This window comes from Letharia columbiana (genome assembly GCF_014066305.1).
Source record: "Letharia columbiana isolate WasteWater2 chromosome Unknown Sc0000004_s0, whole genome shotgun sequence".
In the NCBI taxonomy this organism is placed as follows: Eukaryota; Fungi; Ascomycota; class Lecanoromycetes; order Lecanorales; family Parmeliaceae; genus Letharia; species Letharia columbiana.
Window position 1 is genome coordinate 752,094 of NW_023501040.1, and position 21,904 is coordinate 773,997.

The 21,904-nt window shown below is 51.0% G+C and overlaps 10 protein-coding genes across 10 annotated transcripts; 3 read left to right on the plus strand and 7 right to left on the minus strand.

Moving 5' to 3' along the window:
- Window positions 1-770: 770 nt before the first annotated feature.
- HO173_002204 (uncharacterized protein) lies at window positions 771-1,356 on the minus strand (the record flags this gene model as incomplete). Its single annotated transcript, XM_037304138.1, has 3 exons — window positions 771-1,088; window positions 1,161-1,277; window positions 1,327-1,356. 3 exons carry the CDS (start codon window positions 1,354-1,356, stop codon window positions 771-773), a joined length of 465 nt encoding a protein of 154 aa, XP_037168933.1.
- A 942-nt stretch (window positions 1,357-2,298) lies between these two features.
- HO173_002205 (uncharacterized protein) lies at window positions 2,299-3,609 on the plus strand (the record flags this gene model as incomplete). The annotated part of the gene is made up of 1 exon (XM_037304139.1): window positions 2,299-3,609. The coding sequence occupies one exon, from the start codon at window positions 2,299-2,301 to the stop codon at window positions 3,607-3,609; it is 1,311 nt and encodes a 436-aa protein (XP_037168934.1).
- A 149-nt stretch (window positions 3,610-3,758) lies between these two features.
- On the minus strand, window positions 3,759-4,326 carry HO173_002206 (uncharacterized protein; the record flags this gene model as incomplete). The annotated part of the gene is made up of 2 exons (XM_037304140.1): window positions 3,759-3,987; window positions 4,040-4,326. 2 exons carry the CDS (start codon window positions 4,324-4,326, stop codon window positions 3,759-3,761), a joined length of 516 nt encoding a protein of 171 aa, XP_037168935.1.
- Window positions 4,327-4,722: 396 nt separating this feature from the next.
- On the plus strand, window positions 4,723-6,030 carry HO173_002207 (uncharacterized protein; the record flags this gene model as incomplete). Its single annotated transcript, XM_037304141.1, has 3 exons — window positions 4,723-4,734; window positions 5,346-5,693; window positions 5,740-6,030. The coding sequence occupies 3 exons, from the start codon at window positions 4,723-4,725 to the stop codon at window positions 6,028-6,030; spliced, it is 651 nt and encodes a 216-aa protein (XP_037168936.1).
- Window positions 6,031-7,205: 1,175 nt separating this feature from the next.
- On the plus strand, window positions 7,206-9,102 carry HO173_002208 (uncharacterized protein; the record flags this gene model as incomplete). Its single annotated transcript, XM_037304142.1, has 3 exons — window positions 7,206-7,441; window positions 7,501-8,112; window positions 8,172-9,102. 3 exons carry the CDS (start codon window positions 7,206-7,208, stop codon window positions 9,100-9,102), a joined length of 1,779 nt encoding a protein of 592 aa, XP_037168937.1.
- Window positions 9,103-9,346: 244 nt separating this feature from the next.
- HO173_002209 (uncharacterized protein) lies at window positions 9,347-11,108 on the minus strand (the record flags this gene model as incomplete). Its single annotated transcript, XM_037304143.1, has 2 exons — window positions 9,347-10,400; window positions 10,453-11,108. The coding sequence occupies 2 exons, from the start codon at window positions 11,106-11,108 to the stop codon at window positions 9,347-9,349; spliced, it is 1,710 nt and encodes a 569-aa protein (XP_037168938.1).
- A 1,052-nt stretch (window positions 11,109-12,160) lies between these two features.
- HO173_002210 (uncharacterized protein) lies at window positions 12,161-12,563 on the minus strand (the record flags this gene model as incomplete). The annotated part of the gene is made up of 2 exons (XM_037304144.1): window positions 12,161-12,303; window positions 12,377-12,563. The coding sequence occupies 2 exons, from the start codon at window positions 12,561-12,563 to the stop codon at window positions 12,161-12,163; spliced, it is 330 nt and encodes a 109-aa protein (XP_037168939.1).
- An 803-nt stretch (window positions 12,564-13,366) lies between these two features.
- Window positions 13,367-13,885, minus strand: HO173_002211 (uncharacterized protein; the record flags this gene model as incomplete). Its single annotated transcript, XM_037304145.1, has 3 exons — window positions 13,367-13,399; window positions 13,627-13,695; window positions 13,754-13,885. 3 exons carry the CDS (start codon window positions 13,883-13,885, stop codon window positions 13,367-13,369), a joined length of 234 nt encoding a protein of 77 aa, XP_037168940.1.
- Window positions 13,886-17,062: 3,177 nt separating this feature from the next.
- On the minus strand, window positions 17,063-17,842 carry HO173_002212 (uncharacterized protein; the record flags this gene model as incomplete). The annotated part of the gene is made up of 3 exons (XM_037304146.1): window positions 17,063-17,527; window positions 17,577-17,746; window positions 17,806-17,842. 3 exons carry the CDS (start codon window positions 17,840-17,842, stop codon window positions 17,063-17,065), a joined length of 672 nt encoding a protein of 223 aa, XP_037168941.1.
- A 2,485-nt stretch (window positions 17,843-20,327) lies between these two features.
- On the minus strand, window positions 20,328-21,311 carry HO173_002213 (uncharacterized protein; the record flags this gene model as incomplete). Its single annotated transcript, XM_037304147.1, has 4 exons — window positions 20,328-20,412; window positions 20,469-20,912; window positions 20,973-21,128; window positions 21,193-21,311. 4 exons carry the CDS (start codon window positions 21,309-21,311, stop codon window positions 20,328-20,330), a joined length of 804 nt encoding a protein of 267 aa, XP_037168942.1.
- Window positions 21,312-21,904: the final 593 nt, after the last annotated feature.

Genomic DNA, 21,904 nt, shown 5'->3' on the forward strand with positions numbered 1-21,904 from the left:
CAATCAGCATTTGGGATGCCGGTATACATGATTGTGAATATTTACAACAGCGAGAGGTGCGCAAGGCGACGTGCGCATTTTGAATAAAGTCATCTGCATCCCTCGCAGGATGCACAGAATAACATCTACGGTAGGCCCCTGACTAGATCAACGGTGCGGCTGACGAGGGTGAGCTCCCAAGCTGACGTTTCAACGATTTTTAGCTTGCATCCAATCGAGCCATTGTATTCCCTAGATTATTGACAGGGTCGCAATTATCTACACGGTACGAAAAATTGCGGTACAAACAGTAGAAGTTTAAATTTTCACTCAACTATACTAACTTTTTAGTTATCCTTTTTTCTGTTTTTCCGAGCCATTGTTTCGCTAGGGTCTATCTTTAGACGAACTGTTACATTGCGCTTAAATGAAAAGTCTCTTTTTTATTGTCGATTTGGGTTGGGGGTTTGAAAATGGCTCGGATGGTAGGGAAAGTGGGTAGACTTGTGAGGATAATCCTTTCGTCTGGGTGGTTGCACACCATAGGCTGTCGCCCTGCGTAGCGACTCTGTGTATAGGTATTCGATGTGAGAGACTTCCTTCTTGATGGAGGCTAGGCTAGGATAGAAGACCTTTTGTGAAACATTGGGAGACTTGATTGTATTTCAAGGGAGTCTGCATGGACATCGAGGCCACCATACGCCCGCTAATGTATTGCAGTATTCGTATATCATGATCCCCCACTGCCACATTACCCGTGATCCCTTGCTGCCTGTGCGTGGCACCTCTGATCACTTCTTCGCATATTGCTTGGTCCATGCTTTTGCATTCTTGACAAACTCCTTCTTGTTCTCCTTGTATTCCCTCGCAATACCTCCCTCCACAGCATCATCAGGCTGAGGCTCCGAGAGCAGACCTTGAGCAAAGCTAAGCACGGCATCAATCTTCGACGAAGGCTTCCACTCGTCCGCACGTAGCATCCCTAGACACATGCTACCCTTGTCATCATTGGTGACATTTGGATGGTAGATCTTTGTCTTGAAGCTCAGGGTAGGAGGCTTGAACGGGTACTCCATGGGAAGGCTGAGATGCAGGTTGAAGACCCCGCCCTGTGGATTATCAGTGAAGCCTTCTCGGGTTGAGTGGCAGTGAATCGGAAATTGGGAAGGAAAGCGGCATACTTCATAAGGCGAGCCTTTGGGACCGTCAATGAGTATCTGCCACTGGTGTATGTCTGCCTCGGAGGGTAGGCTAATCCTCATACCATCTAGAGGTTTTTTCTGTATATCGGCATACTCCTGAGGTGATCGTTAGCTTGCTCAAGTGCGTTTTCTCAGCCAGACCGACTTTTGTGATACGTTTCTGTGCTGTTGCCATGGCTGTTGGTCCACCGTTGAATAATGGCTTGAGCAGGTCACTGTTGATGTAGACAGCTCGCCGAGAGACTTGGCTGTTTCAAGTGGGTAGTAACAAAGAAATTGCTGCGATGTATGTCTCTGAGTTAGTTCTCACAATCACCGGATTCATTGTTGTCGAAGGCCCCGCATATTTCTGAACGGTACACACAAGAAACTTCAAAGCGCGGAGCTCGAATGCCAAGCCAAGAATTACACTACATTAAGGCGCCAGCCTGCCCCGCCACTCTTCCTCGACTTCATACGCCCCCCTAAAGGTTACCTGACAATACGTCTATTCTTCAATCCACCTCCTGCCTTTCGGGCTTACCCCTTTAGGCTAAAAATTAATCCTTCTGTAAATATTTTTGCCCTCGGTGTGTTGTAATTAAGCGCCGGATACAATGATAAAGTAAGGTAGTACCAGAAACCTCCACATTATTATACAGTAGAGAACCCTCTGTCTTCTAGCTATTTACATGTACATTCACAGCATGAAAAAATGTTTAAGGAGGTTCACTGGCTACGGTGGTGCCAAGATATTGCAAATCTGCCCACGGAACCTACTGGTTAACGGATAATAAGAGCTCTATCTACTTCATGTATATGCATGCAGTCTAGACCGGATCATGTCTTGGCACTATGTTTGTATCAAGCAAAGGAAGGAGACCGCTGAGCGATGACATGGAATAAACAATATGCAGACTATGAATGAACAAGGAATATTCCCTGTTGTGTTGGTCCATTCATCAAGTAATTAAGGCAACACTCAACAATCGTGAAAAGGTGGAAAGCAGAAGAGATATCCTTCTGTGAACCTGACTTGGCCGACAGCGTTTGCTCAACCCTGCATACACTCCTGAACCTTACCACTGTACCCGCCCTTATTTCTATACTCTTCAATACACTTAGGTTGGTCCAAATCATGGCATCCCCTTCACGAACCCATCCGTTCGGTCTCCTGCCCGCTCAGATACGTTGGAGGATATACGGTCTCCAGGTTCCCGAGAGGCTAGAGTTCGTGAAGTTCAGCAAGTCCAAAAAGTCTACGCAGCCTGCGGAATTGATACCACCTTTCATGCAGCTGATGCAGCAATTCCCTCATCTCGCTCGTGAAATGAGACTCCGGCTGTTCTCGCAACCGCAATTCGCATTCGTCTCCAGTATCCGAAACGGGCAATACTCTCATGGCTGTCAGCTCGCTTTAGAGTTCCTCCAGTCCATTCAACCGGCAGAAATTGGTTGCATCCGGAAGATCTGCTGTGACCTCGAGTGGACGACTAGAGCGGAGTACGCCGACTCGTTCTTCGAGATGCTAGCAAGATTAGCTACAAACCCTACGAGAGACATCAAGGATCTAGATTTCGAAGTGAAGCCAGCGCCAGAGGTCAAGCGCCCCAACAGAGGCGTCTCAACTCCCTCCTTCGCCTTTACTCTGCACGGGCTCCTCGGACTTGAGATCATCATATTTGTGTCAGGAACGGGCCGTCTGCCAGACCCTGTTGCTTGTGTCTCGCAGATCAATGAATTCATACAACAACGTCGCGAGGGACGCTTAACGGTCAACTTCCTTGAGCAATTGCCACCTGAGCTGAGAGTTATGGTGTATCGCCGCTTGCCACTTCCGCCGCATCATGTCATTGGGCCACTGAATGCGAACATGCCCATGAGCTGCTTGCATCTACTTCAGGTCAATCGTCGGATGAAGGAGGAACTCGTTCCAATTCTTTACGGAGACTGCGTCTTCGAGTTGCGCGCCACATCGAGCTGGCGTCACGCGAGAAAAGAGGATCCTCTCATCTCTGACCAAGCCCGCTGGATATCTGCATTCCTACGCAACGCCCATGTGACGCTCATCAAGAGGGTGAAAATAGTCCTCAAAACCCACGGTGTTCAAGCCGGCAATTACACGCCACCAATCAACACCATCATCGGTGAGTTGCGCCGTCGGTGCACCTTTCAGATTCAGGATACATACGAAGCACATGCCATTCAAGGGATTCCGATCACCTCAAACGAGTGGAACTCTGGCATCGGAAAGCGTTGTTTCCAGGTCAAGCTCGTGACACGGCGTGGCACCGAGCTGGTCGTAGAGATACGGGCAGAATGGGACAATCAGAGACAATTCGGCCTGGTGAAAGATTCACAGGAGCACGTGATACGGACCATCTACAGCAGGAGCGTGAATGGCATGCGGTCCAAGCTGGATGATAGCGGAATTGTCTTTGATGCTTGAGCTTTCCATCATATCCGCTGTTCGAGGTTCATGTGAGCACCTTAGAGACGAAAGGTAAAGACAAGCAAGGAGCACTGTACGAGCCTTGATGTAGATGTACCAGGAGGTTGTCATGGGAATCAATCTTAATGCAGCTCAATCTTCATGAATTATTCCCTCTGCAGAACGACCATGACTCCCATAAGTCCCAGCAATACCGTCTTCAGCCAAGGATGCTCCGACAGCAATATTGTCACGTATCCCACAAAAGGTACATAACCAATCACGCTTCCAATGATGTCCGTAGACCTTGTCAAATAATCCTGCCCCCTTGCATAAAGCTCCGTATCGTCCGCCAAATTGTTGTCTCCTTTCGTGAGTAATTGCAATGGCTCATCTCTGTATACGATCAGTCTCTCCTTGGAGTCCCCTGAGACCACGTTTAACTCACCCTCCCCCATATCTCCTCACCACTCTATGCACGATCGGTATGTCCTTCCCCTTCACATTGTAGACCACGATCTCCCCAACCTGCGTATCCTGCCCTCGATTCCATAGAAATAGCAGGTCTCCTCTTTGAAATGCAGGCTCCATGCTACCAGAAAGAACGACGACGATGGGAGACGGGGAATCTGTGGCGACGGATAGACCCTTCCATAGCATGAACGCTGTTGAGAGGACCAGAGCGAAATTGAGGAGCTGGGTGAGGAGTTGACGGGGTTGAAGGCCGCCGAGCATTGCGGCGGTTGGTGAGAGAGCGATTGGGGGAACGCGATGAGAGATTCCGTTGGCGTAGAGCTGGAGCTGTAGGCCTGGGTCTATGAGCGAGCCATTGAAACAGTGACGATACCTACTTTTGCTGCTGTCTTCAAGTTGATTAAGCTCTACTCTAGAGCTTTGGAAACGTTGCAGGAGTTTGCCCTCCAAGGCTGAAAGTGCTTGGCGCCAAGCCATCATCTCTTGGTGTCATGCTGCCGTTCACAGTCGTATTGGACAACAAAAACCACAGGGGTTCTACTACATTCGGACTCCGAAATAACACCGATCTATGCCTAGACAGCACCTTCGGTATCGGTTGACAACCCTCGAATATGGCCTCGAACCAGAGTAAGACACAACTACGACGGAGATACGATGAAGATGCAAGTAAGACGGAGATGCGCTGAAGTAACCTTCGCCATGCGGATCGCTCCTTCCAGCAGAAGAGGACGCGATGCACTTGCTGCATTATAGTCATTGCTTTCCCTTCTATCTGATGTCTTCCGCCACAACATTGTTTCTCTTATGGTCAACATCCTTCCGAGTACCTTTGCACCTAGCAGCTTCTCCATCCTTCTACTTTGTGCATCATTCTGATTTCCTAGCTTCTTTGTTTGACCTGCGCAGCCGCAGCCTCCAAGACTGTACCACCATGAAATTTCTACCAAGGTTGGAAACCATGGCAGAGACAACTCCTCTTCTTCTTCCTCGAGCATACAGGGTTTCCCACCATATTCCAAGTTTTCTCCGTGTCTGTCATTCACCATGGCCTTTTCTTGGTCAACAGGCACTCCTGGCTGTTCGAGCAACCTTTGCAGTGTTCTTGTCTATCGTTTTCATTTTGGACATACCCTATGGAATCAATCACACCCGGAGAGGAAAACAGCTCGCATTCGAAGCTAGCAACGTCAGCCTCATTATCCAGATTTGCTACTACTGGACCACAACGGTGGGTGTCTCGCCTCTGCGTTGCGTCAATTTGTTAAACCCTCCAACAGTCGTGGACATTGCAACATATTTTGGCACCAGATGGTCGATTGCCTCCAGAGAAACAAGCCAAGGGAAAATTTCTAGCCCAGACACAAGCCCTTTTCTCAGCTCCAACGTCAACTGACAACAATTCCAAAGAACGCTTCGTATTCTCGACCTTCTATAACGCATCTGTCACATTTCCCTTCATAGTCAGCATTGCCTATTGGCTGGTGGTATATCCTTCGGAACCTGTCCTTGATCAAGGGAGCAAAGGCGAGCGTCTTCATCACTTTGTACTCATCAGCATCACTGTGCTCAACTCTGTGATCGCCTTCCTGGAGGTGATGGTCCTGAGCAGCGTCCGAAAGCAGAAGGTACGTAGTCTTTCGTGCCAGAGAAACAATTGTCTGAAAGTTCTAGGATCTCGCCACGCAGATTGCCGGTGTCATCGCTATATACCTCTTATACGGGATATGGACGGTTTTTGGTCATTCCGTCACCGGCGAGTATGTGTACAAATATTTTGACCCCGATTATGCTGGCTGGAGAGGCGTTGCTACGACCGATATCTTCATCTTGTCTCTGACGGTCACTGTGTTCTTTGCCCAGCGGGGGCTGCACGCACTGCGTGAGATCTTGGCCTGGAAGGCAGAGTGCGATCTTTCAGGACGTCGAGAGCGGCTGACTGCCCCCTCGTGTCCCCATCACTAGGGTCCCAGTCCTTCACATCAACCGACACCAGCGTTGAATTCCACTGCTAGACTTTCGCTATCCATGTCTGCCATCCTTTAAACAACGCTCACTCAGGCCTTAGCTCTGGAGTGCCTGGTGCGGATGATTGGCTTTGTTGGATGTGCATAATTGACGGCTCATTGCTAGGTTTCCCGCAAGCCCCATATTGCATCTCTCGGGCTTGTGAGCCATCCAGTCCGGCAAATACATATCCGCTACTGTGAAATTGGCTTAGAGCAAATCAGACGCCATCCTTGGAGTTCAAACCTTTGGCTGAAGGCTTTGACGTATCCATCTTGGAGAGAGTCTGCTCGATTTTTGACCCCGAACAAGCCAAAAAATCCTTCTTAATCGCCACTTTTACCACTCATTAGTCTCCCGTTCGGCTTTCTCAGCACTTCTTTTGCTCTTAGTCTCCTCATTTAACCGCCGTTTTCACCGTACTCACAGCATTGAATGCTTGGTTCCTGACAGGTGCTGGGGCATACAATCTATCTTTCAGCAGCAGGCCAACTTGACCACCTTCTCAACTCGTGAATTTCACCAGTTCATGAAGGCAGAGTCTGGCTTAGACGGCGACGTATTGCTGTGGGCCCAGCACCTAGGAGTCCAGAGCATTCTGTTAACCCCTCTCACACGACATCGAGATCTTCACTCACTATCAATCATCAATCACAAAATCGTGGCCCTCTTCCTCTCACCTACCTCCTGATAGCATTGCTCGCATAAGCCTTGTTTTCTGTTCACTCATTGACTCTCCGTACTTTATCTACAACTCAAGAGTCCGAGTACTCGGTGTCTTGAAAGCACCTCATGCTCTTCACCTCTTTTACTTTGAGGAATCCATGCTTGTGTCGCTTACAACCTCTCTTCACCCTCTGAAGTCAACATTCATCCCACTTTTCACACCGCCAAGTTCCTCTTGAAAATTCGTTGGTGATCTCTCAAAGTGAGCTGACGTTCTGATTTGCACCTTCTCAAACCTTCTTGCTCTCACACAGGTCCTAAAAACCCAGATTGCGCGTTGACACAGTCCGATTAACATCATCACCTCTGGACTACCAGTTCCGGCGTCCAGTCTCATTCCGCCCTCGATGGCTCTCTTCAGGCATAGCTTGTCCTCTGTCAGAACCCCACTCGGCCACCCAAACATCATGCAAATTGAGATCAACGAGCCAAAAGAAGGGGATTACTTGTCTGTGAAGCAAGATGGGGAAGACTGGCCCATCCTAATCTGTGACGAAGAGATGGTGCAGACTTTCTTCACCCGTTCGCCACGGCCGGGGAATGCACGACAGGCAGACGGGACTTGGGGGAAAGAGTACAAGGCAGGTGGCCCTTCGATCAGTGATAGACGCTTCCCAGCTATCTTCCTGGGGACGTTGAAATTGTAAGTCCTCTGGTGGCTGGCTGGCTGCCTCACGTTGGTCGATTAACTCTCTCCGCTAGTATCTGGGTGCCCTTGAAAGGTCTCGAGCCAATCGATATTGACATGGGCCGAGCCATTCGAGACTCTACTTCAAACCCTTTGCTTGCGAAAGCTTGGATGGAGTACATTAGCCAGTATAGAGGGGACAAGATTGTCGAATGGAAATGCATTGATCACTGGAAAGCAAGACTCCACGCGCAGCGTCTGGACAAAACTACACCTGGCGGAGTCAAGAAAGAGGGGTTGACTGCTGGGAAGACGCCCGAAGGTCGCAAGCGCAAAGGCACGCCCAAGTTCAGATATCCTCCCGGGTACCGCAACGAGGAATCAGATGATGAAGAATCAGATGACCTCTTCCTCAAAGGTAACACCGCTGGACCAAAGATCAAGCGAGAATCCAACAATTCGATCTCTTCTGAGGAAATGGATGCTTTGTATGGTGATCCAGACCCGCTGTACCCGAGATCCTCTCAGTCAAGCAAGAGAAGCAAGCTCGATCTCTCTGGACGTTTCTCGATGAGGCCTTCGACACCACTGAGAGCCAGCAGTGGCAGGCTTGCGACCCGAATGCCTTCTCCTGCACGTCATGGAACACCTTTTCGATCGACCAACCAAAAGATTGGGATCAACGAGTAAGTCTATGGCAGTATGGACCGGGACAGTTCTGGATGCTGACCGCTTTCTCTCCCAGTCTAAACACGGTCATGATATACGTTGACAACCCACACAAGATGTTCAAAGTCAGACGCAGCGGCTTGGATGCGAGCCCGCTTCTGTTGAACTTTCTCACGCATCATCCCGAAAATGGCTGGTATATCATGTCGCCCATGCTGTCCTCCCTTGACGCGAACGACTTCCAGCCAATTGGCGAATACATTGATCGTCGCGAGTATCAGCCCAATATTTTGGATGAAGGTACCATACACGTCCGCCTTGAAGGTTACCTGGACCCTGAGATGCTTCGTCACGAGATAGTGCGCTGCGGTACGATTTACCTGGTGGCCCAAAAACTCGAGATGCCGGGCCTTCAGCATCTCGCCTTCCGCAAACTCAAGGCCCTAGCGTCTCACTACCAGGCCTTGGAGATCTTGACCGTGATCGAGTTGCTGTTTCAGATTGGCAGTCCGGAGGTTCGTCAATACCTGACGCAGCATGTCGCGGACCACTATTGGAACCTCATCCTCGCGGAGACCGAGAGGATGGTTGAGACTATGCGCGCGAATGTGGACTTGGCGAAGGCGGTCTTTGGTAAGTTGAGCGGCCAGGATGACAAGGTCAAGATGGAGGAGATTGTGAAAGAGGAGGGGAAAGAAGAGGCGGCCGATGAGACCAAGGGAGGGGGCACCAGGGGGAAAATAGAGGATCTGAGCGAGGAAGGAGAGGTTGACGGGATGAACAACAAAGCAAAAGTTGATGGTGCCGATGAAGAGGGTAGTATGGTTGAAGAGAAGAAGGAGGAGGCAGGCAACCAGACCAACAAGAAGAAGAAGACTGATGAGCCAATCAATCAAACAGAGGAGGAGATGGTCAAAAAGGCACTTCGTCAGTCTGACGAGGGGCAGACCGAGGTAGACTGGGTGGAGCTGGTGCAGAAACAGTCGGACCTTTATGAAGCTTTTTGATGATCACATGGTCTCGATGAAGCGGGCATGTTGCTTTGGAGACTGATAGATGAGTTGTCTTTAGTCAGATTCTGCCAGACGTTTCGAAATCTGTTGCTGGCATCTCTCATTGCGCAAAAAGAAATGGGTTTGGGCTTGCATATTATCATTAGACAGGGCTGAAACACTTGGACTCGCCGCTCATTTCTCGCAAGCACTATCTATCATCCAGTACTCTTGGCTCCAAAACCACTCCATACGTTTTTCACAATTTCGTAACCAGCTTCCCGGCCCCCACCACCCCGGCGGCGAGCAACTGCACCACCACGCCCATGAACCAGAACAACACTTCGAAAGCCCAATACAGCAACTTCAGCACCGCCCTCGTCGTTTTGGGCAAACTCTCGTCCTCCGTCGAGAAGATCTGCTTCGGCGGCTGACGCTTCGTCTTCTTCCCTCCCACCGTCTCCGGTCCTCGGTGCGGCGGTAGGAACTGCAGCTCGATATCCTGCCCGTAGGCCGAGGCGGAGTGCAGAGAGCGGTCCGACCCGATCGACTTTGTGGATCGGAAGACGGAGAAACGGGACGGGGATCTTTTGTCGTTTCCGAGGGACGAGCGGGGCGGGTCGTACGCGAGGGTCGGAGGCGGTGGGAAGAGGGGGCGGTGAGGGGAGGTGGGGACGGCGTGGGAGGATGGGCTTGGAGGGGCGCAGGAGCGGTGGAGATGGAGGAGGAGGGCGAGGAGGGTGGACATGAGGGTGTCGAGGATGTAGAGGGATGGGAGGGCCGTGATCGCGGGGGGGTGGAGGGTCAGTGCGAGTGTTTGGAGGGAGAGGGCGAGGAGGGGCGTGTGGGTTTCTGGGGCGAAGATTGTGATTCTCTGCGGGTTTGAAGGGTTAGGTGTGATCTCGATTGCGAGCGTTGTAGCCGCCGAGTCGAGCAAAGTCGGATGCATGAGGCAGTATTTGTTACTGTCGCTGTCCCACAGCAGCATGCTGGCCTCCTGCTCTTGAGCCCTGCCGATAGCTTCGGCTTGCAGATCAGCGCACGCTTTGCGGTCGAGCTTGTGAGCGACTGCTACGTTGGAGGAGTGGTCGAGGGCCATTAAGCCGGCTAACTTGGGAAAGATGCAGGTCACGAGGGGATCTGCCGATGTGGGCTTTTCGAGGGTTGACGTCGTGCTTTGGATGGTTGGGTTGCGGTTCCCGGGGTGGGTGCGGGAGACGGTAATGTTGGAGTGGGAGGCTTCGAGGGTGTAGATTGGGTCCGAGGTGGAGGCGTTGAAGGTGATTATTTCTCGGCCAACGGTCAAATCATCGCTGTGCGCTCGTTAGCAAGGGTTCAAGATACAGTTGGAATAGATCCGCTCACCAGCTTAGCTCTAAAACATATGTATCAGCCACTTCTTCCGAGGCTGTCTGGCCATTGGCAATGTCCCATAGGTCCAGAAGGTCTTCAGGACTGGAGAGCGTCGGTTCGTGTTCGGCATTATCTGCAGATCGAAATGGTGATTCTTTGACGTCTGCAGCCTTCAGTCTTTCTCTCTCTGATTGCAGATATGCCGAGTTAGGACGATTGTTTGCTTGCTGTGAATATGAGGGCGGACGATAGGAAGAGGTTCCTGCCACAGCCATAGCGCTTGCTAATCCAGGCACCCTTTCTATATCAGGTCGATATTGCTGTTGTGTAAAAGGTACGTTAGGGTCGTAGCGAGGGAACATTGAGCGCATTACCGGCGTAGCGCCGCTGTTACTACGGACGAGTGTTGGTGAGGTCGTACTGGAGCGTGGCAACGGTACTTCAGTCGGCGAAGCGGCTCGACTGCGTGTAGAGAACGATGTAAGAGGGCTCGGTGGAGTAGCGGGTCGCTGATCATCTGAGATGTATGCCTTAGGAGGTATGGCAAGAGGCGGAGGTTGTGGTTTTTGTCTTGGGGCTTTTTCTACTGTATCCTGCGTCTTCAAGATGACAGAAGGAGGTCCAGGGGGGAGGAGGAGGCGCTTCTGTAATGTGTATAACGAAGCCATTCGTCTTGCCCGAGGGGTGGAGCATGTCGAACTCCGGCAAGCCTGCTATCGGCTTGCTGGTATATCTTGTGCTACTTTTATGCACTGGGCGCCTCAACGAGGACATTGTCGGGAATCTTTGTAGAGCCCTTTCCGAAGCCATTAGGAAAGATTGGATGAGTATTAGTTGAGCAGCAACTGGACCGTGAGATCATGGACTCGGCCCAGAAGAGAGCAATGAGCGGAAAACATATACGAGACTGCAAGCAACTCGCGACGCAACAATGATATACCGAGCAAGAAAGAAAAGCAGCGATGACTCTGCTGAGGCCCAGAATACCTGTGTCGCACAGCGCAGTCTTCAAACAAGGAGACAAATTGAGAACCTTCACAGGTCTCACCAAAACATATACCCACCCGGCCGTTCTGCGGGCCCTTCCCACCATAGGCAGAAGGGACCATCTTCAGGGCGCCAAAGGACATGATACTTCTCCTTCAGTCTGTTCTTGAGGTTGCCAAGGAAGTAAGACCTATAATTGTATCTCACGATTCGTGATGTTGGTGCTGACTGGATGAAAGGTGTGCTTCCTTCGAGCTAATGCAGGTTCCTCGGCGCGTATTTTAGCGTCAGCAATGATTGGCTGGTGTGACGACAGGGGTTCGCGCCCGAAGGTCTTGGGTTTGAGCGGTTCAATGCACGAAGAGATAACCATGGTGTCGACCAGTCGTTGCCAACGGTGAGATTATACACTGAAATACGCCAAGACGCAAGCACGTCGAGCAGTTTCTGAACAATACAGAATGACGAGAGCAAGAACGGAGCAAGATGAATCATGGATGCACCATGGTCAAACAACTCCAGGCAAATAGTTTTGAGAACAGAAGGAAGGGACAAGAGACAGAAGACATAAGACGTTAATTGGAGGATGACTGATTGCTTCGTCGATGTGACATCCAGGGGCGATCTATTATACATGGAACGGCTCCCGAATATGACTTCGAAACATTCTGGATGTCATGCCTGCGAGAAGGCGACGCCTGCCAATGTCTCCTCCCATATCTCATGGGACTACCTAGCGAGTCGACGAAGTTCCATCCTCCGCTCCAGGCAAACCCTCCTCATCGCCCGGCTCAGTGTAGCCTCCACTGGGCTTCGCACCTCGAGTGCGCCCGCCGATGATGTTGCTCTGGTCAATGGCATCGCTGTCATCCTTGGCTGCAGCTCCGTCAACAATATCCAATTGAGGAAAAGAGATGAAGAAAGACGGATAAGGGGGACAGAGGCGTACCCAAAGTCTCATCGGAATCGGCAGTGGCAGGATCAATGGGGTCAGATACGGGTGCCTCGTCACTTTGGACGGGAATATGGTGCTGGCCCGTGCGGCTTTTGTAGTCGTTGTCCACGGAGTCGCCTTGGGGGACGTCGCCACCAGTCATATCGTTCTGCTGCTCGTACTTGTCGTCTGCTGAAGACATGGTTATGGTCTGTTAGAAAGATAACGAGGTGAATATGGTATTTGTCCTGAATGGATGGGTGGTAGGTTGTTTGATATGTGTACAATTGGATGAGACGCCCTTCTTGTACTCCATCTCATGCAACCAATCTTGGGAAAAAACCCACGTCTGCCACTGACCGCATGGCGAGCTTCATGATATCATGAATTAGCACCCGAGTCTCGTGACATCATGAAAAGGAGCTAGACACTGATACCCCTGGCCCCAACCCCAGCTTCGAAGATCTTGTTCACGCTTGTCCCTGACTATCGATGTGTTAGAACGCCTTAGTGGGTCTGTCGAGCTGTCACTATTATCTTAAACAGCATATCGGTGTACCTAACATAGGTTTTAGTGGGTGGGGAAAGGGCAAAGTGTATCTCGTTCGGACTTTTGGGCTTTCGTGTATTCGCAGATGTGGCTTTGGTCTCAAAGTAACACATGTGTATCCCTGCTAGACCGATGGTAAAGACATGCGCTGGAACTCCATGATGCACACATCGTGAGACTGGGCTCGATCAGAAGTCCGACGAGGATAGCATAAGTATGTCTTGGGTGTGTACGGGAACTTGTAGAGACTAGAGAGGCACAGTTGCAGAGTTGGTCATGAGCTCACTGTTTTTGGCTGGGTCTGATCAATGTCTTCTGGCCGTTAATATCTGGCTATCTTCAGCTAGTAGTTTGTAACGACAGTGCTAATGAGCCCCAGTTGTAGCTGCTCATCCCATGATTCATCCTGCAAACTGACTATCCACCGATATCCCTCATGGCCTTCGTGCTATTCCTCAAGAAGAAGATCCGCCCTTCCTTCCAGCCTCCTACGAAAATTCCGGAATTAGTGTGGTTCTCTTTGGGTAATAGACCTAGAAACGAGACATATCTGAAAGGCAGAAACTAGCAGCAACATGCTTTCACTGCCGAAACATGGCATTCCACCTGAGTGACGAGAGAATTCTGGAGGAATGAAGTGGCTTTGCTCCCGAAATCCGGCTTGCGGCCCCAATCTGCTACCAAACGAGAAGGATTTGCTCCTGGAAGTACGTACCTTGGCTGCTTCACTGCCCTTCTCGAACGATCCGCTCGAGGCCTGACCGCCCATGGATGCGATTTCCTTCTGTAGCAATTGTCACCAAATCTGCTGATGGTTGAAGGGCTGACCAGGGGGGGATTACCTGCTTCTCAGGATCCATGCTCGCGAATCCGCCCTCGTGGCTAGACTGACCTCCTTTCTTCGCAATCTCGGAGACTTCCTCCTTGGGGCGATTGGCAAAGTTGCCGGGGTTGGTGTTGCCGGTTGAAGACATGGTTTTGGTCGTAATGATTGAGTTGGCGTTTGAATGTGGGATTGATTTGCGAAGTGAGTGGTGGTTTGATTGATTGGAGAGATGGGAGTTGTGGTCTGTTCGGGTGAAAAAGATGAGAGTGGTAAAATTTGAAGGTGAGAATTTGGAGTGAATTTATACCACGTACGTGATGTTGACGTAATAAATGAAGTGGCGTGAAGTATCACATCACATTTCAAGCGGTGGAGTTTGTGGAGTTCAACATCAGGCAGCAGCCAATCAGATCACGAGCTAAGATTTGAGGCAAGAGGGGGGAAAGTTGTAGCAGGCATGACACGGGTAGAATTACGAAATTCGGTAGCGGTGAGGGGAATCTGACATGGCAAACAAAGATGCCATTCATGCTTGCTACATACTTGACTTTCCGCCCTTTCGGGACCGCATCCATGCAAACCCCATCATCTCGTGCATGTGGTGACGGAATGTCAATGGTACTACAGCGTCTGAGCGTCGCGTATCCATGTCCCGGCTCTTAGCTTAATTCGCGATGCAGACGACCGTGGCATGGCGGCACCGTTGCCTTGGAAATGTGCGAGATCGGCATGTGTGAGTGGTGGTGAGATTTTGGACTATCACCGAATCTCTACAATGGTGACAACGATGATGTGCTAGCACCACTTACATGGCGATTTTTTGCTTTGCACCGCTTGTGTGACGAATCTTAATCAGTATGTCACTAAGGTAGCTGAGCTTGAACTGTCAGTCTTCACCCAGTCGGATCCGTATGCGCGTTTCCTCTTGACGTCAAGGATTTCAAGCCTTCCCTAAAGCAATCTCGCAGTTCCAATGTGAGTAATGACTGCCAGGCTGGCAACTCGTGCATTGCTCAGCGCGTACGACATACCTTAGGCCTTCCTATGCTGGAACAACTCTGAAATATTCCTTGCCACATGTAGCAGCTATACCCAAGGCTGACATGCTCCCTCCTTCGGCGGATCCAATCCCTTGCATGTCAGGAATCCAAACACGCCTCTAACATGGCTTTCATCCCTCAAAGTAGGACTCGGTGTCTGCTTCGATATGCATTCCGTCTCTCCTCCATCGTTACACACCTTCACATCCGCTCTCCCAAAATATGAACCGTTGCCGAAGCGGGAAAGGGACGGTCAATCGCATGCCACGTGGACAACGCCATCTCACCCAGCAGCTTGTCGAAGTTGATTCTGCCGCCTAAAATGAGGATTTTCTGTTAGAGCGGTGGAAAACCGTTAAGTCTATTTTTCTCTCATTTCAATCGCACGTAGGGCATCATCTCACAGATACCTTCCATATAGCCTTGTTTGCAGGCATACTCCATGAAATTATCTTCTGTCATTATTGCTTCGCTACCCTTCAATAAGTCATCATGGTTCTCGCGAGCTTTCCCACTAGCTTGAATTCGGCCTGCACGAGCAATCTTACTACAGACGCGTAGTTCCTTCTCGCAGCCTCATGAAGTGATTTCAAGCCACGGCAGTCTTCGCAATTAGATTCTGTATGATCATCAAGCAGCATGGGGGCCATTTGGATCTGCCATCAATGTCTTCGTGAGTCCAGATCGTCCCCCTTACTACGAGTATCGCAGTGTATTTTGAAGCCCAGCGAAAACCGCAGTAGCAGGATGAGACGCAGATGGAGTCCCAGTGATCCGGCTCAAAATCAATTATGCCACAGCCAGGTCTGGGGGTCAGAATTCTTAGCGTTCAAGAAGCCTGCGAGAGCACTGGACAGCTCCTGATCTTCCTTGTCGTACCGGCGTGCGAAGTAAGTTTAATTTTTACCGCATAATCGAGAAAGGAAGAATCTAAATACGCTGCTCAACAACAGAAAGCATTTGTCCAGTCTGTCTGGTCGTCCACGTCTGCATCGAGCTCTTGGTTGATGACTATGTCGGCCGTTGCGCTCCAGTAGGTCTCAGGCATCCGGAGCTTGGGTATCGAAAGGTATTCATCGTCGGAGTTTTGTGAGCTTGCTTGCTCTCAAGCACCGCGAATTGCCCCTTGGATGAGCGTCTTGCTGAACTCTCACTGTCGTACAGGAACTCCATAGACGTGGGGTAAATGACGTGGATTGCATCATCATCCAATATATCAAGAAGTAGTGCGCAAGCTGTTCATTGCAATCTTGCTGGAACATTGTTGGAATCAGCAAATCCAGATTCTAAGGCGCTTGCAAGCTCGTTCAGGCGAAGGATTCTAGCGGCGAATGTAACACTTTGCAAGAAGTAATATTGAACTGATAGATCGATGTCCATAGACGTGATTCGTCCCAAAAACATATTCTTACACATCTCCTCGAGGCCCACAGGTAGCATGTCCACTAATTATTGAACGTCAACCTGGCGTGACTGTCGGAGGGTCTCACTACGGATTTGCCAGCTTCTGGGACGCCTTGAACTCAGACCCTTCCATACCTGTCCGATTGTCGCGGCGAGAGTTGACGGCCTGAACTCTTGAGAGCGTGCCAGGTCGGAGCCCTGTACGAATGGGGCGACGACCCTGATCATCAGCCGTTGGAAGCCAGCAGAGATCGCGGCCCCTCGAGTGCAACCGTGTGGAATATCAAACGGATCGATAAAGAGTTGCCCCAAGCTCCAATGAGGGTCGCCAAGGCTTGGACTGTGGTTCCCTGCTGCAGCCTACACCAAACGTAGAAAGGAACGTCATTGGAGGCCTTATAAACGGACTTTGCTGGTGATAGCTGCAGGCACCAGGACGCGAGTCATAAAATGGACCCGATGTTGGGAGATTTGAGGTTGGCCCCGCCCAACTCACTGGCTTTCAGCCCTACGGCAGTTGATTTGAGGTTTAAAATTGGCAGCACCAGCAGTACCTTAATTGCCCACTTTTTAATGCCGTCGAGGCTGGCAGGCTTCAAATTCCGTTCTGTTCTATATTATGGCAGGAGTGGGAACGAAGCCATACGGGCCAGCTGTACGATCACCGCAAGGCAACTTTTCTGCTCGCGGGCAGGAGAAAATAACACTCCTATGCCTCGAGCTCAACTATGATTGGCTTTTCGCACTACCAACCCAAAATGTACCGCAACGCAGAAGCCCCACCCACAGACAGTATACCGTCTTCCAACAACGATTGAGCCAACTTCAGCCGTACTGACACGTCACCATACCAAGCACAACCGCCAGTTGCTGACGGAGCCTCACTTCTTCCCCAGAGAACTGAGCTCCTTCGTAGCCTCATCTCGATCGTTCAGCATCTTCTGCACCGCATCCCGCCCCAGCATGCGCTTATACCAAGCATCGACGTTCGGAAACTCCGTCTCCACATCGGGCGTTGCCTCCCTCATGATGAAATCCAGTCTGGAATGGAAGGGGACGTAACTCAAGTCCGCAGCGGAGCACTTGCCGCCGACGAGCCACTCCCTATCGGCGAGTCCGTCGTTCAGAACCTGCAACACCCGACGCGATTTCTTGACATAGCTAGCGCGGGCCTCGGGGTTGGGCTCGACGAAGGCCCAGTGGAAGACCGCTTGTAGGACTGGTCCTTGCGTCGTGGTTTGGAACTGGAGCCATTGCTTCATGTGGTATCGCTCTGGCAGGGTGGTGAAGCTGATGCGTTTCTCGGGGTCGTATTGGTCGAGGATATAGTCCATGATGGCACCGGACTGTGAGGTTGGCAGCTGCTTGGGTACGGTCCAGCCCGTCAACGCTTACCTCGGCGAGTAGGAGACTTTTGTTGGGATCCTCAATGACGGGCGTCATGCCATTGCGGTTCAGCGCAAGGAAGGCCGGCTGCTTCAGCTCGGGGGTGGTGTAGATCTTGGTCGTATAGGGTACGTTGAGCTCGTCTAGGAGGAGAGCTATCTTCCACGGGTTGGGTCCGGCTGCGATGGATCAGCAAAGCGGAGAACCATGAAGAGTCTGAAAGTAGAAAGTGGCTTACGATGACCATGAAGGGTTATTGGTTGGAGAGAAGACATTTTGCTCTGGTGGTCAACCTGCTGCAATGACTGGATATTAGATGATGGGCTCGATATAGTGTTTTACAAAAGAGATGCAAATGAGTGTTGCGTTGTCCCTTTCCCGTGGCCATATATACATATTGCTGGGCTCGATCAACAGGATTGGACCCCGGAAGCCGCGGGGGACTTAGGGCTGACCTCTGGAGTTAAGGATTGAAAGCTGGGACCAGTAAACACCGTATAAGACCGAGAGCCAATTGGAAACATGGCGGTGACGGTGATTACCTATCATTTTGTGCTCCTTTGCGACGGCGGTCAAGGGTCGACAGAACAGTAGATGCCGCATAGATGTAAAAACAAAGATGCTTCCAACGTCACGGCATGGCAATCGTCCCAAACGTCAAGATTCCTCATCACGCATGGAGAGGAAAACCAAAATCGTGAAATAAAAGGTACAAAGTCTAGTCCTCGAGCATTCCTAGTGCCGAACGCCGACTTTGAGACGCAAGAGGCCGAGGTTCTGCTTGGCTGTGGTCTTGTCGGTCAGAATATGCAAAGGCACTGCTTACACGAAAAAAGAGACCAGGCTGAGGGAAGGATTCCCTCCGAATGCTGAGTTCCATGTCCGCCAAGCTTGGTCCACCATTGCAGGAGCGGACTATGGTTGCCCGAGCGAACCACGACCACGTCTTTGGGGTAACAGAAAGATGTCACATCTCGCCCGAGGACCTCTCATTCGCGGACTTCTCCCAAACAACCCACGGCAGCAGACACCCCCGAAATCGATACGCCTTCAGTCCACATATCCGTCCTCCACAACTCTCAAGCTCACCGCCACCGTCACGCCCGTCTCCGCATGACTCAACATCAACTTATAACATCCCGTCCACCCTTCTTGCGTCAACGCGAGCAATCTTCTCGAAAAATTCTCCACCAAATCCCACCCGAGCGGCTGCTCCTTGCAATAGAACATGATAACAAGGTTGTTGAAAGAGACCGTGAAGCCATTCCCGGAAGGTCCTTCGCGCCAGATGGTTTGCGAGTTGACGAGCATTGTGGAATAAAGATGACCTAGGGCCGCGGCCGCGGGCCTGATGAAGGTCTCCAGTCAGCCACACTCTTACTCAACGAAACCAGAGTCATGGAACATGTTTCCGGAGTGCGGAAATTTCGAACATATGTCACAATCCGTAAAAACGTCCAGATAAAGGAGTTCGGGGTCAGACAAGTCTTACTGAATGGGGAGGAGGGAGCCAGCCCAGGAAGTGTAGTAGAGGTTCCAGCCGGAGCCGAAGGAGAGGAAAGAGTGGTACCCGCGCCGGGCTCGGGGCTGCAGAGTGTATGTGGAGGGTGAGGCGAGTCTGGGGGTGTGATGGGATCCGACCAACACTGAGGAGGTGGTCTGTAAGGCAGCTGACCGATGAGGGTGGCGCACAACGCAGTCGACGAAAGAGAAGTAAGGAAGGGAGAGGGAGAGAGAAAGTAAACACATCAAAAGTGGTAGACGGTGCATGGCGAGCCAGTACCTCGAGGAGCTGGTGACGAGCGAACAATTATCTCCTCGATTAGCAAACGGGTAAACAATGAAACTTTGCCCCTGGATTCGTGGCCTCGATAGGTGCAGCGGGAGGGTCGGTGGGTCGTCGCCTCTTCGGCACAGCTGTCGAGGAGGCTGTGTCTTAGATCTGCGCGCTCTTGCATACTTTCGGTGGCGGGTGGCCTTTGCCGCCAGGAAACCCGCCCGTGCGTCCTATCCATGCGTCTGTAGTCAATAACCCCAAAACGGAAAGCACTTTATCACGTTAGATCATGAGAGCATTCGGGTTGAGGTGGCCAAATCTCTTATTTCATATAGCAGGTGATTACCGCAAGGGCCGCTCAAAAGCCAAACAGGACTGCTTGACAACTTCCATGGTGGCTTTCCGAAGAGAGTCTCCACTTCCGCCGCTCCACAGCAGCCAATTGACCTCTCGACCCATCATCAAGAAGGACGTTGAAGCAAACAGCTAGTCGCTCCCATGCAGACTTTTCTCTCGCCATCATCACCGCCGCTGCTAGCGATGAGATACTAATACAAAGGAAATATACGGATGAAGCCGTAGGACTATGTGTTTTCTCTCTTCTTTAGATTGGAGATGTCGTGTAGATATTGAAATCAGATGTGACTATCGGTGAAAGCGTAAATCGTTATTCCGTGCTCCCTCCTTCCGTAGGAGGTGGAAGCTCGCAAGAAAGGCGTGCGCAGGGTTGATTAAAATTGAGTACCTGGTGATCATGATCCGAAGACCTTATCACCGCAAATGGTTGGCCGACCCCAAGAATTTGGCAAGAAGTGGAGTAAAGACTGGTGCTGTGATAACGCCAAGCTCGCCGGCTGTCCTTGGGGGAAAGTCTCTCAATGTGGCCGCAGTCTGTTGAAGAGTGGAAATTTCCCCTTGGTTTGCTGTCTCAATTTGGCTCCCTCGATCCCTTGAACCTCGGCGTTGAATGGTAGCTCACGCACTCAGATGGTTCTAGGAGAAGACTTATTGGTCCTCTCCACAAAATCATCCACGTGTCTACACATAGCAACAAAGAGGTCGAAAAAACTAGGAACAAGATGTCAGCTCAATTCTCCGTCTCCACCTTGAAGCCTTGAGCTCACAATTTACTCCCACCAAGCCCCATCTCCATCTGCATGGTAGGACTCCTAATGAACCTCTTACGGCCCTGAATTATCATCTCGATGAAAAAAGGGCGAAGGCGGTGATCCGTGTCCAAGGTGTTCGCATATGCGTACCGAGCTGATCGAATGAGAACATCGTCTAGGGCACAGAATCGGAGGCCTTGCTTGATAAGAGCAAGGCGCTTCAATTCCTCCAAGCCGAGTTTTTCGGCAGCGCAATATACGACGGTATCTGTGAGCAAATAGTTACCGTCCACCCCAGGATGATATATTGTGGATGGCACGCGTCCGCGACCACCAGAGTTGAGCGTGTCCTGGGCATCCTCGAGCTCCCAGGAATGGTGGTGCTTGCTCTTACACAAGCGGGGATAGTAATCGTCCGTGTACAGGTATTCGAGTACGCAGGCGAAGATCTCGGGCAGCCTTTGGTATGTTAGTCCATCGACAGCTGTTCAATGCATGGGATATATGATCTATACGTACATATCAGGCAGCTTCAGCCTCTTCGACGAGGTCTCATAGAACTGGTCTCTGAGACGCTTGGCGAAGTAGGGCGATTTGAGAAGGGCATGCTCATAGGCAGCGAATAACCGTAGGTCAGGGCCAACCACCAAGGTGATGATCGGACTGATCATGGTACTATAGCCATTCGAGAGTGTATTAGCCTTCTTGTCCCATTGCCGGTTGGGGCGCATGGTCATACCTCCCCACCATCGGGCTGTCTAGCTTCTGCTTCGTCTTCAACTTGGAACGCTCACCCACCGACCTCTTGAGCGGTTTGACCGTCTTGCTCACACGATTCCTGGAACGGAAGGAGAACATCTTGATCGAGACCGAATGGTGTGATTGCCGAGGATTGGTAGGATATCGCAAGAATGGAGAAAAGAATGACTGCTGACGTGCGAAAGAGAATATGCGAGTGCGGTGCTTAGGCTTGAATTGACGCTTCGCGCACACGCATTGTTTGAGACCTCCGGAAGCCTCCCAGGGGACAATCCTCTCTTCTCTTCCCGAAAGAAGATACTAGGAAGGATAGGATCCCAAGGCGACTCTGCGCACGAGAATCTGTGAAGATTACTCGTGGTGGTGTATTCGGCCGGTCTTAGAGGAGAAGCGTAAGGAAGGAAGGAAAGGAAAGGAAAGATAAGATGGAGACCGCGGGGCATGGCGAGCTAATGGTCATGTGATCGAGGAAGCCTAAGCCAATCATCATCAATGCTCGTAAGCTTGGTTTGTATGCACATCAAATGCTGGGAACCTATCCAAGTCCAATTTTACACGCGAAGTTGTCGTCGTTCTTGCTGCCTGAATCGCAGCCGGCGGCAGGGGTGAAAAAAGTTCGGCAGGGGTGAAGCTTCAGCATATGCTCGCTTCACCTCGGATGAACTCTTCGCATATGCTGAACGTATCCGTTT